The 19,218-nt window shown below is 39.1% G+C and overlaps 1 protein-coding gene across 3 annotated transcripts in view; it reads left to right on the top strand.

Annotated features, from left to right (window-relative positions):
* LOC136292388 (transmembrane protein 263-like) overlaps positions 1 to 19,218 on the top strand; it is a 208,130-nt gene that overhangs the window by 8,389 nt on the left and 180,523 nt on the right. For 2 of the 3 annotated variants that reach the window (XM_066188052.1, XM_066188051.1), the window contains one exon: positions 10,473 to 10,563. In XM_066188052.1, coding sequence (XP_066044149.1) covers positions 10,494 to 10,563 — 70 coding nt within the window. In that variant the 5' untranslated portion in view covers positions 10,473 to 10,493. Of the gene's footprint in view, positions 1 to 1,009; positions 1,075 to 10,472; positions 10,564 to 19,218 lie in introns of those variants that run through there. The other variant, XM_066188053.1, reaches the window with a different exon arrangement.

Genomic DNA, 19,218 nt, shown 5'->3' with positions numbered 1-19,218 from the left:
GTTGAAGCTCTTGTTAGTGAAAGCAAGCTCAAGATGTGATTTCAGTGGAGTAGCTGGCTCCCTCTTTATTGAACGGACTCTTCAAAGTAGAATGAGAGCTTGTGGTGTTTTGGCATGTGTTCACAGTTAAGTTATATAGTTTGGGATACAACAAGTGTCATAAATGTGACATTTTACTTTGAGGAACTTTAAGCTATATTTAAGAGAAAGAATGTGAACTCTAGTTCACATATACAGTTCTCTTTTTCTGACTGCCTGTGATAGGGAGTGTTGACAGATAAATTTTAGAGATCAGAATAAGGCAAGATGTAGGAGAAGGGAATATTCACCCCTGAAAAGTGACTAAGTGACTATGTTAAATAACCAATACAGCCTTGCCCCTGATGAGTAACAGCTATATCCAATAAGGATGAGTGAGATAAAAGAGGGGGTGAACTGGTAAGGGGAGCAACATCATGGAGGAGGAACCTTGAGGAGCATGAAGGAGAGAATCATGAAGCAGGATCCTGGGGAGAGAGAATCACTGCTGAAGGGTCCATCTGGGTCTGCAGTTAGAGCCTGTTGTTGGAACCTGCAGTCACAGTCTAGCTGGGTAAAAGCCTGCAGTCAGAGTCTGCAAACTAATACATGCAGTTATAGTTTAGCAGGCAATAACCAACAGTCAAAAGCTGCAAGGGAAACCTACATTAGGAGCTTGCTGCAGCCTGGGTCAGTGAACAGTTGGAGTTAAGATGACTAAGCTGTGAAGAGGCATAAACCAGGACCCTTTTAATGCTGTGTTTAACAAGAAGTCTGTGCCTAGGCTCATTTCTACCCTCTAATACAAAGGCTGCTGCAACAGCAAGATATTTTGAAGATGCAGTATCAAGTTTATGGAAAGCCTTAGTAAATATTTATCTTGATTCTTTTAACAGACAGCACTGTTCCTTAAGGATATCATGAGTTGTCCTGTCAAAATGATGTACATGTAACCTTTTGGGTTTTTTTACATGTGTCCAATCCTGTTTAGCAGGCCTCTTTGTTGTTGAAATGAAAAGTATTTGGAAGAGGAACAGCTTATAATAATGACAAGAGGTATTGCTTTATATGAATTACATAGTAATATTTTGTTTTCCTAGCATGTGGTCTTGGAATCAGGAGGAGCATGAATGTAAGTGATAGAGTAAAAGGGAACACTGTGTACATACTCTGTAGATAATTTTGATTTAAATATTTGGCTGTGATTGGTCGCATCTGTTTTTCTTTATTGCTGAACTGCCTTACAAACTTTGTAGTGGTTTGCTTTTCTAATATTTCAGCTGAATTTCAGAGAGATTGGAAGGGATTACATACCTTTGAAGTTCTGGGCGAGGTATGTTCTTACATAGATGGGGACAAATAGTTAAATAGACAGATAGTACTCAAGTAGACAAATAGTAGTTTTAAGTTCTTCGAAAGAAATATTCTGATTGAACTTAGTGGGTATCACAGAAGTGGCTTGTGCTGGTGCTAGTAAATCTTACAGTCTTAATATGTCTGCAGAGCTGCTCAAACTCAAGTGCAATTCTTGGGCTTTGATTTATTCTAAAAACATTTTGGAAGGAGAACCTGTGCACCTCATAGATCTTCAAAAGTAAAAGGCAGCAGTTACGAAAAGCTATTGCTTCCTGAATGAATTGTTACTTGTGTGTTGCTTGTGTTCTTAATGATCAAGTGTTTTTTTCTATCCAATGGCTGTTTGGTTGCTGAGTGTAGTAACTCTGGTTTGAATCTTGTACATAGCAAGTTGTGATTTTTCCCACTACCTCTTGGTGTAGGTTTGGGAGAAAAAAAGGTCTCTATGGAGCCTGAAATAAAAGGGGTGTTACTGCTGGCAGTGCTTCTGGCAGTCAAGTTTTGACTGTGCAGGCTAGGTGTGAAATTGGAGGGCTTAACAGTACCAGAAGATGTAGTTTTTGTTCTGTAGAGTTAGTAAATATTTTATCTGAAATGCTCTTCTTTAAAGCACTACAGTAAGTGCGTAGAATGACAAGAAACACTGATCTTGAAAAGTGAGTTCAAAACTCATCTGTAAGGAAGGATATATTCACCTAGCCATCAAGAAAATAAATTTAAAAGTTGTGTGGTAAATGCATCATACTGCAATCTCCTAGCTAATTCCCAAATGCAGAAAATGCATTTTGACATTCCTAATGAAATGAAGACATAGGAATAAGTTCTGTCATGAATAAAATATTTTATATTTATCCTCAATTTCTAGCATCTAAAATGACTTTTGAGGGTTTTGAAACAACTTTTTAACATCAAATGGATTTGCAGCGTATTTTTTAAATTGAATTTTTAAAAAGGAAATTAAGATTTTGGCAATATGACTTGTGTTTCTAACTCTTGCATTGATGTCTCTTGTGACTCTTTTGGGAGAGGATGCTCATATTTTTCAAGCTGCGTATATGCTTATGTACTTTGAATTCAGGTCTTATTGTAAAAATTCTGGCATTCTAGCTGTAAAAGCCCTTGAAAATTACTTAAATTTCAACTCGTCAAAGCTAAAACAGTAGTACTGCACTTTTAAGGAAATAAATGCATGGAAATTGGGTTATGTGTAACCATAGTTATAGAATACTGCTTAGTGCATCTTTTCATGAGGTTTTTTTCCCCTTTTTTTCTTTTTCTTTTTATTGTGACCCTACTGAGGATGGTGAAAGGGGTGCTACAGTTTAAGTCTCTAGCATGGTTGAGAAAATCTTAATGACTTCTGTCATTTATGCCTATATTATTTGACAAAGGGCTTTTCATTTTTCAGACAAATTTCTCATGCTGTCTGCAGATCCATAGAGTGATATGTCCTCATCTTGTTAGGAAAATGGAGAATATTTCTGTAGAGCACATTATCTCATTTCTTTGGTCAAAGTGGCATTTATCACTAAATCCTTCTGTCAAGGACCAAGCTGGGAAAGTACATTTTTTGTATGTTATAGTATAGTTATATTATGCTATAGTATGCTAGTTATTCTCTTTGGGCCAGGTCAGTACATGATCAAATGAAATGTGATTTGCTTGGTTTGGTTTTTGAAAACCACCCTTACATTCTTTCTGTGTTAACATTGATTTAGTAGGTGAAATCCAGATGGAAAATAAATGGTCAATCAAGGCAAAATTCAATACAATAATTAATTCAAAATCCAGAACTGTCTGACCTACCACTAAGCAGACTGTATTGGCTGTTTGTTGTATAAATGTGTTATCTACCTCATATAAGACATAAAGATGAAAAGTGTAAACCATCACTTTACTGGCTTGCTGAATGGAGAGTAGACTGTGGTGTCATTATTACTCTTGAAAACTTATTTATGCCAAATAAACCCTAATTTGGATTACTGACAGTTCAAAGTTGTTGTATTGCTGTAAAAATAGGATTTGACTGTTCTGCTGAGAACAATAGAACTCAATCTTGACTTGGCATTTGCAACATTAAATCTTGCTCTCATTGCCTCTCTCCGCAGTCCTGTTGTCAAGACAAAATTAAGTGTTAAAATTGTAGCCTCCCTAACACATTTGTCCAAACTCAGAAAAGAGCAAGTAATCTAAGCAACTTTTCTATTCTTTGTTGCAGCATACTTGGAACAAAGTGCTACAATTTTACATTACTGTCACCCTCAGCATTTCTATTTCTGTACTTTCCTTTGGTGTTCCATGGGATTTATAACTGCAACCCAAGTCCCCTTGGGCTGAAACCTGGCACGAAGCTTCATTTTAAGTGAACTTTGTTTTGCAAAATTAAAAGCAAAGCATCCATCAAGAGGCTTTCTTAAACATAGAGGAAAGCCAAAAAAAAAAAAAAAGTTTATGGTTGCAGATCAATTTTATTCCCTTTGCAGGAAAAATCCAACCAACACTGGAAATCCCAAATGTGTGGGTGTGCAATCAATAATGATGGCAGATTCAATGGAATGTTCCTATTGCATTTAGAAAACTTTAAATTAAAGTCTTAATTTCTTAGTGTGCTGAAAATTCATTGCTGAAGTAAAAGCTGCAGCTGCAAACTGCCTAACAAAAGTACAGTTTTAAACTTGTTTCCAGTGTCTGAGCATGGTTATCTGAGCAGCAGAGAATAAGGAGATGGTTGGGTGGTTACATGCTTCAGCTGATGTACCTGTAGGTCCTCAGCTCCTTTGAAAAGGTTGTCATCATGTTGAACTGCCTACCCAGTGGTTGCTTGTTTAATTTTTATTTTTCTTTATACAACAGGCTCCTTATTTTTTTTTTTTTTTTTTCTGTAGGAGTTGAGACCTTAGGTAATTCCGTAAAAAGCAGAAAGAGCATTGTGAGCCACAGACAATTGTCAGATATGGAAAATGGGACAATTTAATTTGTTTAAACATGAAATAACAAAGATAAGTTCTGAGAAACTTTGTAACAGTGAGTGGATAGAGGAGAGATCCCAAATTAACAGTGTCGTTAATGATGTCATTTCAGGAAAGCCTGATGAAGGTCAGTTTCATTGGGTCTGACAAGCCCTTTGGCATCTGCAAACATTCAGCCCAGTTATAACATGGATCATCTTTCACGCGTTTGGAGAAAGTGAAGTTGGGATGAAAAATGCCGGGGTGTTTTGTTTTTGTGGTGTTAGGAAGGGGCAAAATATGCTAATGTGCAGGAACTGTGGGGTTTAGTCTTGTGGATTTGAGATAAGTATTCTTTAAACCTGCTACATAAATAGCCAGTGCTTTCACTGGGATACTTTGGCATCCCAAAGCACTTGACACCCTGTCTTGTGTTTGGGGATTACTTCACTTTTTTCTTTACACAGACCCACTGACTCTTGTCACTCTTTTAGGGTGCACCTAATCTTTATGATTAGCAGGTGACATATATTTGATACTGTATATAAAAGGCATTGGACCTGTGCTGGGGAGCTTACCAGTGAAATATCAGATATGGAGGTGTGAAGCCTGGGCTGCCACAAATTTTCCTCTGCTTAATTGCTTTATTGGAATTGTGCCTACATAAAATACCAGGTCTGAAAGCCACTGTTTGGCAGGACAGAGGACATGTGATTTATGCTGGCACTTGAGGATTTGCATAGAACGAAACAAGTCTGACCTTCTGGGCTCTTATGGAGAGGCTTTAGAAGGAATGAGGCAGTTTCTTACAGTGGAAGAAGTAAGATTCTAGGCTCAAGTCCAGAATGTAAATGAATGAAGAATAATGATGGAAAGGAGAAACTGGTGTAAAGTGTTAAGAAGCAAGAATGGAAATATGGAGGTTTAGATCAGGAAATAAACACCATATTCACTTGAAAATGTACAGGGAAAGTAGTAGCTAAAGCTGCAGATTTTAGAATTTTTTCCAAAGTGTAGTCTCAGAACTGAGGCAGTAAACTGCTGCTGAATCCATGACTGTGAACTTTTGATTCCTCCAGCTTCTGTTCTGAAAGGGAGAAAAGATTACTTACTAGTTTGAGTATAATGGAGAAGAGTATTTACATGGTGTATTTCCTTCCGGTTCTGCTTATGGTAGGGGATTTAAAAAATATTTTTCATAGGATGTATTTTTTTTTAAAATTTGATTGCCCTCCCTCATTATTGCACTTCTTGGACTTTGTTTTGGGGTCTTGTATTTTACTACTGTTTTACTAGCAAAATGAATTCCTGACTCAGTGAACAGTCAATTGACAGACTTCAGTTTAAGATTATATAACATAGTTAATGTAATGCTAAGTACTAAAGTAGTCTGAAAGGCCTAAAAGTGGTGGTGGAGTAGGTAGGATTTTTTGGTTGCTTTGAGATGGCCTGTAGGGACTTTTTAGAAAGATGAGCCATATTGGGGCACTTGCAGTGGCAGTCTCATGTTGGTATTGACTTATGAGCGAAATGAGCTGACACTGATTTCTTGGTGTTGGGGCTCCTGCACTGTGTGGGTGTTTTGAGTACTTGTTACTCTGCTGAGATTGAGATAGTATGGCTCTTTTTGTGATTGACCATGCTGGTATCATTTGTTAGTACTAATGTGGTGATAAATGGAGCTCTTGGTTTCAGTGTCATTAACATAGCTCTATGCCTTGTGGAAAATGCTGATCCTGACTGGATAGGAACTTGCATTCTGTCATGCATGAATTTCCTACAGTATTTATAAAATATACAGTCTTTAAGTATACTGGAAATCTGACCATATAGCTAAAGTTCTGGTCAGAATTATTCTCAAAATATTGTGTCCTGTGGAAGAGCATGAGGTATACTCTGAAATGCTTGCATGCGATTTGTCACACTTGTTTAGTTCAGTACTGGCAGTCCTCTCTATCCACAAATATATAGCCTTCTATGGAATGCATTATAAATCCACAAACACTAATTTGCCAGGTTACAGCAGTCCATAGCATTTGGATTAAATGGCATTGTAAGGTCAGTAGTGATGCAGTGTGACTATAACAGGGGATTGTATGTTTCTCAGGCAGTTTCTGTGAGATTTCCTATAGGGTTTTTCTCTTGGTATTTGTCGTTTGCTGAGTTCATACGAAGCTTTTCAGCTTCCTTAGGAGTTCATTGAAACTGTTGGCAGGGAGAGAGTAAGCTACCTTGAAATCTCATATCTATGACTTCATTTTGGAAGGGTAGGTGTTGCCTCTGCTTGAGTTTACTTGTTCTTGTTCAGCTTAGAGATTGTGTTAAGATATGACATAGAAAATTTGCCACTAAGTCTTAATAGTGCTCATAGTCAAGTACTCATCGAGGAATTATATGAAGTGCTTGCTTATTGAGGGCAGGGACTGTCTTTGAAGAGCCAAGAGGTTTTTCTTAGTTATATGTTCTTAGGCTCTGTGCCATAACCTAACTTTCTGTAATAATACCTGTTTAAGTTTGTGCTTCTCCGGTGGTTCTAGTGAGGAGTGGAACCTCATTCTCAATTTAAGAGGCTAGCTATACAAACCCCAAATAATTGAATGAATATTGTACAGTAATATCTGATTATGTTTCTGAACTGTTGATACATCTTCCTGCATCCTAGATGCTCCTGAGGGAGTGCCAAAGCAGAAGCAATCTCTCTACATTCTGTCTGCCACTGCTGCAGCTCCGGAGGATTATTATAGAACCTGCAAGCCAATAACTTACACAGATGTGTGTATTCCATTCCCCTACTTGTCTGTCATGGATCCATAAGAATGAAAAAAAGATGTAATGGATGCCTCATTCTTGAAATGATAGCGTAAAAAGAAAGGTCGAGACAAAGTTGTTGGCCTCAACCTTAGCATAGTTACAAACCTTCTCAGAAGATAATTTCCTGGATTTTTGATTTTGTTTTTGATTGCTGTAGATGACTGTGCTGCCAGAACTGTAGGTATGGTAAATGTTGATTACCAAGTTTGCAGCAGGCCCAGTGAATTGAACTCAGCAGATACAACTGAAAAAAGCAATGGACACGCTAACACAAGGAAAAAAAGCTATTTGTATTTTTGTTAGTGAAACCTGTCAGTGTTTGAGCCTCAAATATTACTTCTAGATATGTATATGAGAACATAGAATTTCATCTACTGTTAACTGTTTTACATTTTCATTAGTGAATCTCAGTACCAAACTATGCATGCACACTTACTCACTGACCTCAGTCATTAGACAGACGTGCTGAAGTCTGATGAACTGATGTTTATAAAACTACTTTTAGAAGCTTCCTGTTTTGGAGGTGAATATATATTGTGATAAGATATCAGTAAACTAAGAACTGGAGTTATTCTGTAGAAAACATTTCTAAGTTCATTTTAGGAGCTAGGAATTCTCAAGATTTCCAAGTTTCTTGTAAAACAATTCTTGAAAATCTTTAAATTGGTGATTACTTGACATATCTGTGCTTTGGTTTAGATTGTTTTCATTTTTAACATTAATTTGAGAAAAAAAACGTAAATTTTTTTTTTTGGGGGGGGGGGGGGGGCGGGGTGGGAAGAATTCTCAAAACCATACAGGAAATGTATGCCAAATACAGTTAATATATGCTGTGTTATGATTAGGTGGTTTTGAGTAGTGAGAAAGAATCCTCAAAAATTCTGGTCATTTCTGTTAGATATGCAGGATGTTGTGTAGAAGTAGTAGTCTTGGATTGAGCATTTTTCTTCTGTGATATTCCAGTAGCAAGTGTTAAATGTTTTTTGAGTTGGTGGGAAATAGGTGATAGCAAACAGTGTCTCAGCCATGGACTTCACAGTGGTCTGTAATGGGCTCTGTTTTTCTCATAGCTGTATTTGTTAATACTAGCTTAGGAGCAAGGCTGACCTTCAACTAAGATAAATCTTTGTTTTGGAGTAAGTGTTATCAGTGATAACCACCATACCGAACTGTTGTATTGCTAGTGAGTAACAATCACTCAGTAGTTCATGCATGAGGAAGAAAAAACCATAATGCCACCACTCACTTTTGATAGCATTTTGTATCCTCTTTGTATTTATGTAGATGACAACAACTGTAACCCGAAGGAGCACCACTTATCATGGACTGTCATTGGGAGAAGCTACCGAGCAGGTTTATATTGTAGGAAATGGAGAATACTGACTGTTTTGACAAAGGGAAAATAATGCTTTTCTCACTGGCTTTTCCATAGCCCCTGAAAGTTGGATTGTCTCCTTGGGCAGCATATAGCTAGTATGTGCAGATGGCGCTTACTTGTTTTAAAAAATTAAAATAATTTTGGTGTTGTAAACCAGAAAGTACAGGCACGGGATTCACATTCAATACCCCTTCTAGTTCAGGAGTTCCATAGCTGTGGTTCACAGTGCTTCCAAGGCACATATTGGTGCCTCATGTCTTACATGTCTACATGTTTTGTACGAAAAATAAATCTTCTGATCTGTTATATTCCTGTAACCTCATCTTTCCTTTTTCTTTTCTCTCTGTGGCACCGATGGGTAGGAAAAAAGTGTAAATTCATGTATTGCCTGTGGTTGATGTAGAAACTCATCCAAACACATACTTTATATTCAATTTGTTACTTTTACCCAGAATTGTTTACATGTTCTTAAAATCTGGATCACATTATTTAGTTGAAGTGAGGAGATGGTTAGATCTTGCTGTTGATTACTTAGTCCTGTTTTGGTTTTTTTTAATTGGACTAAGGTAACTTACTACTTTCCCATCTGTGCCATGTGGTAAACACTTTTTCCCTTTCTGTGGTAGTTACTACCAGGCATGACTTAATGTTTGAACTGTTCACTGACCAAAGCTGGGCAATGTTGATACTGGATGTTTTTAACTGAGGAGAAATAGGTAAATAGCCTAGGTAAAACTTACATAATCATAGATGGCAGAAATCTGGATTGTGACCCTGGCACCATCACAGTAGACCTGTGCACTTCACCTGGGTGGTCTCTGCTTTCCCTGCTGTAAAACATCTGAAAAGCGTGATGGTACTTTCTGTTTCGGGCTATGAGCCCCTTCTCTTCCTGAGTTCAAATAGTAACATTTTGCAAGCTGTTGATGTACCAGCTGTATTTCTGTAACATTCCAGCTGCGTGTGTTAGTACACATTTTCAGATAGTTCAGACTACAAACCCAGTCATGTTTTCAAAGTGCACAAAAGCTTCATTTCCTAATGACTGCTAAGTTTGTCATTTCATTCTTCACTGTACTAACATTGCAAAGAAAATTAGTGTTTTTTTTAAAAGGAGTCCTCTAGCTATGCCTAGTATTTACTCTGCTGTTACTTAAAGGTAAGTTGGGAGGAAGAAGATGGTGGGGTTTTTTTTTCTATGGTAGCTTGAAACTGAAAAGGCAACTATACTTTTATAGCTCCACATGTGATGAAAATATTGTATGTATGAAAGTGAGTTCAGCTGCAAATCTTTTAGTTCTGCTCATGTTCTTGCAGCAGTAACATTGCAGGCTCTTTACAGGATCAAGAAGGCTGGAACATGGAAATGCAAAACCTGGGAGGGTGTCCAGTAGTTTTTCAGGAATGGTTAGTTTGGCATATTACACTTGGAGGCACAAATGGAAATGTTGTGGTTGTAGGGGAAAACTCCATGGTCAATGGACCTGCATAGGTCAGAAGATTGTAAACCAGTTTGCTTTATTTTCCTTTGAAAAAAAGTGACATTTCAGAATCTAGTCTTGATAAGACAAAGATAAGAGTTTTTTTCCTGAAAATTCTAGTTGATGGGTTGATCTGCTGCTACCCTTGATAAATGGAAACTTATAATTTATTAGTGCATTATGTGTTCAGAAATAATAATTTAGAAATTGTGCTTCGCTGTTGATTTTTTTGTTTTCAGTCAGTTAAGACCATTGTAACTTGGCATTCTTATTTGAAAAGTCTTTTTTTGTTTTTGTTTTGTTTTGTTTCTTTTTTCTTTTCTGTAATCGTACTGTAAACCAATCTCCCAGCAGCTTTCTTTCTCATCAGCTGAAGTGAGCTCCTTACTGTCTGGCATATTCTCTAGTCCTGTAACCATTTTTTGTGGTTCCTGCCTGGTCTTTCTGCAATTTACCCCCTCTTGCTGTTCTGTTCTGCAGGGCCCTAGCTTAGAAACACAGATGGTGGATGATGAAACTGAGACTACAAGTGAAGAATTGCCTCCTCATCTGCGGGAAGAGCCTCCCGAAGGTACAGTGCTGGCAGTCAATATAAACTCCTTGCAATCAATTGAGGAAAATGTTCTACCCAAGAAGTCTGATTTATCTGTCTTGCTTGAACCTGTATCTGCCTGTTTTCTGAGAGGGATAAAGCTTTATCAGAGCTGACAGTTTAGCCAGCCTCCCACCCAGAGGTCTAGCCAGCCCTTAAACCTTCTTTTGCATTTGAAAAAAGGCTTTACCCACTGAGGTGCAGACAGAGTGCTGCATTCTCTTTAACAATATGCCTTCTGATTAAAATTGTCCTGCTTGATCATCCTGTCTTCAGGCTTAGGAATAAAATGCTTCCTCTGCTGTCTTGTTTGTGATGTTTTGAGTCTTCATTAGGGGAGACTTCCAAAGTAGCCCTCTTTTCTCTCTTTACCTCTCTCTGCAGCATCCTGCTATTGAAATTGCCCCCAGCAGAGACTTGTCAAAGTTAGGTATTCTAGTGATTTTGCTTCTTTTCACTGTCTCTCTTGGAAGCCAGTTTAGCCATCTGAGGAGGAGGCAATGAGATGCTGTCTGTCAGCAGGAGGCTCAAAAATGCCAATTTTAATTAAAAACCTTGTTTGCAATGACATGCCCTGGATTTATACAGGGAACAGATTTTTTCCCACTGTGCAAAAGTCAGAGACATTGTGTATATGCAGCAAAATAGGTGTTGCTTTCTTTTGAACAGAAGCTGCTAACATTGCCTCAAGTGATGATACATCCTGAGCTTTGTCTTCAGTTCAGTGGCTCCTAAAACACAATCACTCATAATCACTGTGGATGGCTTAAGCAACCCAGAGAGTGCTGAGATTCTTATTAGCAACTTACTGTTAAAATGCCATGATGTGTCTCTGGGAAACATAAATGTGTTTTATATTTTTCCTTTAAGAGCAAAAGATGCTGATACAGCATTTATACTGACAGCCCTTCTTAAAGGAAATATGAACCAAGTGGATGGTTTTAGGAAGTTGCTGCTTCCATCCCTTCTTGTTGAGCGTTCTTGTTAAAGTTTTCATATTAAGTTGTAATTTTTTATTCAGCCATTTCATATACTTTGTGTTGGCAATTGCAGTATATAGAGGTAAGTGAAAGGTAGGTTTCTTTTGCAACTCTTACAAAGCCAGAAGGAAATAAATGTGGAGGATGTTGTGATTATTCTGTATATACATGGAGGATATAATATTAATATTCCCCCCCCTTCTTTCTTTGTAAACTTTGTTCATTGTTGAAGTAAGAATTCTGGTTACTAGCTGAAGCTGATGATCATATGAACCTAGAGACTGTATCCTGGAATGTAAAACCCATCTTGTCTCATCAGTTTATCAGGAATAGGCTTGGATTTTGGACTATCGCTTTGGCTTCTATAATCAAAAGAGTGTTTTTTCAATATGGCTCAGTATTTTTGCAAAATAACTTTTTAAAATGAAAGTAAGTGCTTTTGCCTGCAACCCTGCTGATTTGAATGACAATGAAATATGTCAGTGTTAATATTCTACTTTTGTGACTTATTGGGTGGTCTGGGAGAAGTATGTGGTCTGGATATACCCACTTCGCTGGTGTGAGGAAAAAACTGTAGCAGTTGAGCTGATTTGGTTAAGCAGTGGTACAGTAGATGAAGTCTGAGCTCAGTAGGTACCTTTTAAACCTTACAATGACCTCAAGAGTAGCAAAATAGGAGGGATGTTCAGAGAACAACTGGAACTAGAGTCTGCTTGGCAGAAGAAGTGGAAAAATTTGTCCTGAAGGCGAGCAATCAGGATTATGCTGAATTCATAGCTGACTTTGGGTATTGATGAAGTTGGTAACGGAAGTGTTCCTTTGAAGCTGCCGTCTACCAACATAGACCAACCGGAGTTCCTATAAAGAACATGTAGTTGCAAGAATCATTGCAAATACCTCACAAAAGAAAAAGAGCTCTGAAGTTCTTTGACTTAAATACCACTTAGAGTACTATCTTATCTCTGTTGCTCTTCAGTTTTCTGTTTTCTTCTGTCAGCACTTCTCTAGTTATATCAGATGCTTTGCAATACATAAAACAATGTTGTTGTGACTACTGCAGTCTTGCTACCTGGGATCTATGAATTGGCAACCATGTCTGCTTGCCTTCTGGTAATGAGTGCATAAGGGATGAAAGGCTCTCCAGAGTCTCTCTGTCTAGCACAATCCGTTGTTTCCCCAGATTGCATCATAATAACTTCATTTCCTATCTTGCACAGCATATCTGCTGCCCCTCTGAAAGGAGGAGAATTGGAAGCACTGTTCTACGTAAATATTGCAGTAAAATAAAAGTTTGCCCTTCATGAATTGTCGTATTTCCAAACAGTGTTGCACCATGGCCTTCTACAAATAATGGGACAATTTTACATGTCCATCATGTGCATAAATGAAGTTGGTGTACGTGTGGGTAACAACTGGTATGAAATAGCAAACATTAGTCTCAAGTGCCGTGTGGCAGCCTGGCAGCATTTGAGGCAAGAGAAACACCAAGAGACTTAGCCAAGACAGAGGCTGGTTATCTGTGTGTAACTTGAATCTGATGGGTTTATCTGCTATTAAATTTAACTTCTTTTGTATTTAACTAAGTCAACAGAGTAAATGAGTTAAACATACAGCTCCTGCCGGCCCCCGTACGTGGCATTAGACGCCTCAAAGGGCTTTTTTGCTCGGTGTTGGGTTTGCGTTCTTGGAGCGGCGCTGCCGCGCGGTGCCCGCCGTGGACAGCGGCCGCGCGGGGGCGCTGCAGGCCCGGCCATGCCGCGGCCGCCCGAGCCCGCATTCCAGGCAGAACTCGCGCACGTCCCCGCCAACAGGAGAAAGTGTTTAAACCTATTAACTCAGCTCCCCTAAGCTGCTTTGTGATATTACAAGGGGAACTTCCACACTCCGCCTCAAGCAGGCCGTTTATGCCCTAACGATACTTTACCTCTTGACATCGTGATCCATCTGCCAAGTTCATGGGTTTTTTTATTCTCCCTTCATCTTTAGTATGTTTACGATCCTTCTAACATGCTTTCCCCCCCCCCCCCCCCCCCCCTCATTTGAAAGGCAGGCACAGGGAAGCAGTAGCAATTAGCATCTGGAGTGCTGGTGTGCTTAGCACTTCACAGAGCAGGCTGTGTAGGGCAGGTTTACCATCACCAGCCAGTGAAGGCAGTGAGCTGTGCAGAGGAGTGCACTGCTCTAAATGGTATTAACTGCTTCCTTCTTTGCAAGAAATTCAGCATGGCTGATTTGTGTTGCCACACATCTGAGCTACTTTCATATAGATTCTGTGTGACCTTGAATGTTAAATGGAAGTGTGATCGCAGTGAGAGAACTAGATTTAGTTACTCAAGTACAGCAACACCTTGCTGTATCTGTTGCTTCTTTATTCTCCACTTTGGAGTTCTGTTGCTGATGATTTAATACATTGCAGTGTTAATTGGTATGATAACTTCGCTTTTCTGTCCTTTTCCACTGAATTAATCACGAAAAGTTATAGCGATGAACTCTGGTGGTGATTAGATCTTCTGTGACGTTCTCTATTAGGAAATGTCAGCACCTTCTCTGCTGCATATATCTCCTATTTATTACACTATTTTTTTGTGGGAAAAGTAGCTTTACTCTGTCAAACTACTGAAAAGTATGAATTTCAGGAATATCTACTTTGTTGATACTGGGGCATTGCTATAGTTTGTTTTGGCCTTGCCTTACTAAGTAGCACTGCATATACTAAAGCTCATTTCAAGGTGGTACAGTCTGGTTGCAAAGCTATGCCACTGGTTAACAGTGATAGTCCCTCTTGGGAGTTTACAAACCAGTGCTTTCTTCCATGGTCTTTAAGTACTAAGCATGAAGATCTTATTAGCCAACATGCTCTGATCAGTTTGGCAATAAGCCTGAGTCTTGTGCCTGAACCGTCTGCTACCTCTTCTGTAGTTTTCAGACCTAGCAGAGATGTTTCTTCTTTGTTGCAGACAGATTGGGCCTTGTGGAGTAAACCTTTATTAAAAGCAATGGGTCTTAGCAGCTCTGCAGTATATAACAGATCTTGGGAAATTTACTTTCCAAATAACTGTGGTGTTCTTAATTCAAATTGTTTTACACTTGCTGTGGGTAAAGAATACACAGAGATAGTTACTGTAAATCAGATGATTTGCAGGAGTTTAGAACATAGTATCTTGTGTGAGCCTTATAATATGCCTCCATGGAGGCATGTAGCCTTTGCTGTTTTATATTTTCTGCAGGATAAACCTATACTGGATGCTTCTGTATGAAGCTTTAGGACTCCTTATCCACAGTTTGAGAATTTCCAATCCAAAGAATCTGGGAGTTTTGTGGATTGCTCATTCAGGATTGAGTTTTGATACCAGCATTTTACCTGGATCTGTATGGATCTAAGTAAAATAAAGTACAGTCGTGTTTCAGTTGAGGTACTGCCATCCATTTAAAAATAATTAGACTGTTAACTACATGTTGGTGTATTCTCTTATAAGAACATGACAATTTATTGAAACCGGCAGATGCCAGAGGAACATGCCTTTCCAGGCATCTCATCTGTCATGAGACCTTCAGTTGAAGCCCATGATACAGGTGTTTAGTGTTAAAAAGGTATATGCCTATATATAGATCTGACAGATCCAGTTCTGATGAATTCTGATGAATTCTGATTCTGACTTTTCCAATTATTGTTGGTCCAAATGTCTGCTGCAACAAATGCCACACCAAGATTTAAATGATGCAAACTTTACCTACACTGTTTTGCATCTTCTTATTGCAAGTAATGTTTAGTAGATCTGTCTCCAAACTGCCTATATCCAAATAGCCTCAAAGAAATGACCTTGGAAAATGATGCAGTTAATAGCAGTTCCATTTCCTTTCAGTGTCAAGCTTTCTGCTAAATTCTGTTGCCTTTTCTTGTGTAAAGTAAGTTAACAAAGTTGTGTGTGGCACTTAGTGTCGTATACTACATACTCTGGTAAGTATGTGTGTATGTAGTCTACCAGACCGGTATCTTGAAGTTCTGTGAAGCTGGCAGATGCAAAGCTGTGGTATCTGCTAAACCCTTCTCTACTTTCCTGAGTCAAACCACTCTCTTCAGTGTGCTACCTCATAAGGTCCAACAGTCCAGTCTTTCTACAGAGGACGTCCTTATATGATCTGGGTTTTTTTGTCTAATGGCCAGTCAGCCTGGATTGACCTCTGCAGTTCTGTGGTTGTGTAACAAAAGCAAAAGACTGGGAAAAGGGACAGCTATAATCTATCCCAGCAGTGTGGCCTGGCAGCCAGGAGGGCCAACCATGCCCTGGGGGGCATCAGGGGCAGCATCACCAGCCAGGCGAGGGTGGGGATTGTTCTGCTCTCTTCTGGCACAACCCAAGTCCTGTGTGCAGTTCTGGGCACCACAAGGTAAGAAAGACATTCAACTATTAGAGAGCTTCCAAAGGAGGGCCATGAGGATGATGAAGGGCCTGGAGGGGAAGCCATATGAGGAGAGGCTGAGGTCACTTGGTTCCTTCAGCCTGGAGACGAGGAGACTGAGGGGAGACCTCATCACAAGCTGCAACTTCATTGTGAGGGAAAGAGGAGGGGCAGGCACTGAGTCAGGGGAAGTTTGCATTGGGTATTAGGAAAAAGGGTTTTCACTCAGGGCATGGGTGGTCACATGGTCAGGCTCCCCAGAGAACTGGTGACAGCACCAGATCTTACAGAGTTCAGTAAGTGTTTGAACAATACTTTCAGGCACATGGTGTGATTTTTGGGGTTGTCCTGTGCAGGGCCAGGAGTTGGACTTTGATGATCCTTTGGGTCCCTTCCAACCCAGGATATTCTATGATTTCTAGCCCTACTGTTGACTTATTCTGTGGCTCTAGTCAAGTAGTTTTGCCTTCCTTGAAACATAGTATTATTTTTGTGTGAAACAGGAATTACTGTTCTTATTTATAAATGAGGAGGGTGAAAAAGCAAACTGTAAGTTTTTGGGCTTTTATAGGTGGAAGATACTTGAAAATTGAAACAGAAATTGTAATGTATAAATAATACAAAACTTTGTCTGGTACATAACTTGTCCATTTTTTCCTTTTTTCTTTTTTTTGTCTTTTTGAGTCCTCAAAAAGGTGATTGGACTTGTCAGATAACCTTAAATAGAAAGGCAGGTTTCTTAAAAAGCAGAAAAAGAAATTAGCAGTGAGGCTCTCTGTTCTTTGGAACTGGGACTTTATGTACCTGGCGTGTCCTCTCATCTGTAAAAGCATTTCCTGAGCTACTTCTGTAAATGCCCTGAGGCTGAAGAGCAACATTTCAGTATCATCTGTCTCTAAGGCACTGATTCCTTGCAGCCGTGCTCTTCTGTTGGCCAAACCACTTCTTGTTTCTGCAAAAGAAATGACCTGTAGTGTCAGCTCAGTCTTGTGCACAAAGTCTGGCTTACTATTTCTGGTAGATTATAAAACACTTTCATATCCATCAAAAGTTCTAATGTGTTTCTATTAAATTTATCATCATCGTTTTAGTAAAGCTGGGGCTCTTCTTTATTTAAATTCTCCATTGGCTATACTGGCTTACTCATGCTTTATTTAATTTAGTTCTCTGGGGGAAATTGACAATCTGAAATGTGATTAATAAACAGTGTCTGTGTGTACTCCTTTCTCCCTCTCTCAGCCTCCTGCCCTTCTCTATTTCTATTGCTGTATGCTTGTTGCTGACAACAGGCATCTTCCATTCAGCAGCTATATTGCGTTGTCTACTAGAAACAGCATGAAAGCTATTTAAGTTGTTTTTATTTCTCTTCTCCCTATGTCCTGTTCTTTCCTCTCCACTATTTTCATATGATTTAATGAGAGGTTACTTTGGCAGCTCAGCATCCCCTTTCTCTAGCCTACTCCATGCCCTGCAAATCATTCTGTCACGAAGTGTTGTATGCACAGCACATGCTGTTGAGGGCAGCATAAATAGCCTCCAAGTGCCTGGTGGATTCCAGAAGAAAGGTTCTCATAACTTAAGTGTGGGAAACCTCTTATTAGTGGATCTTGTTAATACAATAATGTTGTGAAGTGTGTGAGTAACCATCTGGTTTTCTCTGAGGGTCTTTGCCCATAGGATGGGGCAACAGTAGTTTTACTATTTGCCTGGGGGCAGTAGCTGTAAGAAAAGTGTGGAATTCAAATGTAAAGATATTTCAGCATGAAAGGTCAGTGGGAAACCTATGTCAGAAGATGCATCTTGATCAATTGCTAGTGAATGTGTTTTATTCTAGTAAAAGAGGTTTGTACTGTGTATCTTAATACTTGGCTGAAGTGGCAGACATTTGTCACTGTTTTTATACTAGTTAGAGATATATGAAATTGTGTAAAAGAATGTATGTTCTTTTACTATGTGTTTTTTTTTTTTTTTTGGGAGCAAATACATTTATGTTAAGATGCAGACAATTGTTTTTAAATAAATGTTGTGGTTTAACCCCAGCCAGCAACCAAGGCCCACACAGCTGCTCACTCACTCCCCCATCAGTGGGCTTGCAGAGAGAATTGGAAGGATAAAAGTTAGAAAACTCATGTGTTGAGATTAAGACAGTTTAATAGGGAAAACAAAAGCTGTGCACTAGCAAAGCAAAAAAAAAAAAAGGAATTAGTTTACTGCTTCCCATGGGCAGACAGGTGCTTACCCATCCCCAGGAGAGCAGGGCCTTGGGAAGACAAACATCATCACTCCAAACATCCCCCACTTCCTTCTTCCCAGCAATTTAAAAGCTGAGCATGATGCCATATGGTCCAGAATACCCCTTTGGTCAGCTGGGATCACCTGTCCCAGCTGTGGCTCCTCTCAGCCTCCCATGCACCCCTATGCCCTCACCACCATGGCAATATGGAAAGCAGAAAAGGCTTTGGCTTTTCTGTGTAAGCCCTGCTCAGCATTAATAAAAACATCTCTATATTATCATCACTGTGTTCAGCACAAATCCAGAACATAGCCCCATACCAGCTGCTGTGAAGAAAATTAACTCTATCCCAGCCAAAACGGCACAATCAATCTCTCAGGCTTGTAGTTGTCAGTCCTGTTTGAAAGCTGAAAAAGGAAGCAGTTCCTGCTTGTTCCTAATGGACTAAAAAAAGAGTCAAGTAAATCTCGCTTTTACATATAGCTACAGTCTGAAGTACTAAATAAGAATGAGCAATGCAGTAAATCCAGGTCAGGAGTGAAATTGAATCAATATATCAGTGTGTTAACAATGATGATATCTTGAACTGCTAAACTATCAGAGTATTATAGCAGGCAATTAAATCATAAGGTCGGTACATGAGGCTGTTAATTCTGTCTCAGAACCGAGTGAAATGCCCAGTTAACATTTCATAAACATCGGTAGTCTCAGCCTGGCTGCCTGCCTCTATTTCAGCTGTTTGTGAACAATTTGAGCCACTACTTTGATTACCAGTATGATTGCACAATTGCATCAATCTGGCCTCTTCTGGACTGATAATTTTGGATCACAAAAACCAATCTGATTCTGAGGAATAGTTTTTTTTCAAGGCTGTTTATGAACTTGTGAATGAGCCGTAAAGTAAAGGGTTTTGTGTCAGTTTGCTCATCCTCTAGGATAATATTCTAGGAGAAAATCATCTAATTTGAAATGTGGAATTCTAGAGCACTTTTTACAGAGAATGGTCTTGCACTAGTATGG

This window comes from Chamaea fasciata, unplaced genomic scaffold, assembly GCF_029207755.1.
Source record: "Chamaea fasciata isolate MVZ Bird 193981 ecotype frontalis unplaced genomic scaffold, bChaFas1.0.hap1 SCAF_7, whole genome shotgun sequence".
NCBI classification, from domain to species: Eukaryota; Metazoa; Chordata; class Aves; order Passeriformes; family Sylviidae; genus Chamaea; species Chamaea fasciata.
This window is presented reverse-complemented; position numbering and strand designations above follow the sequence as displayed.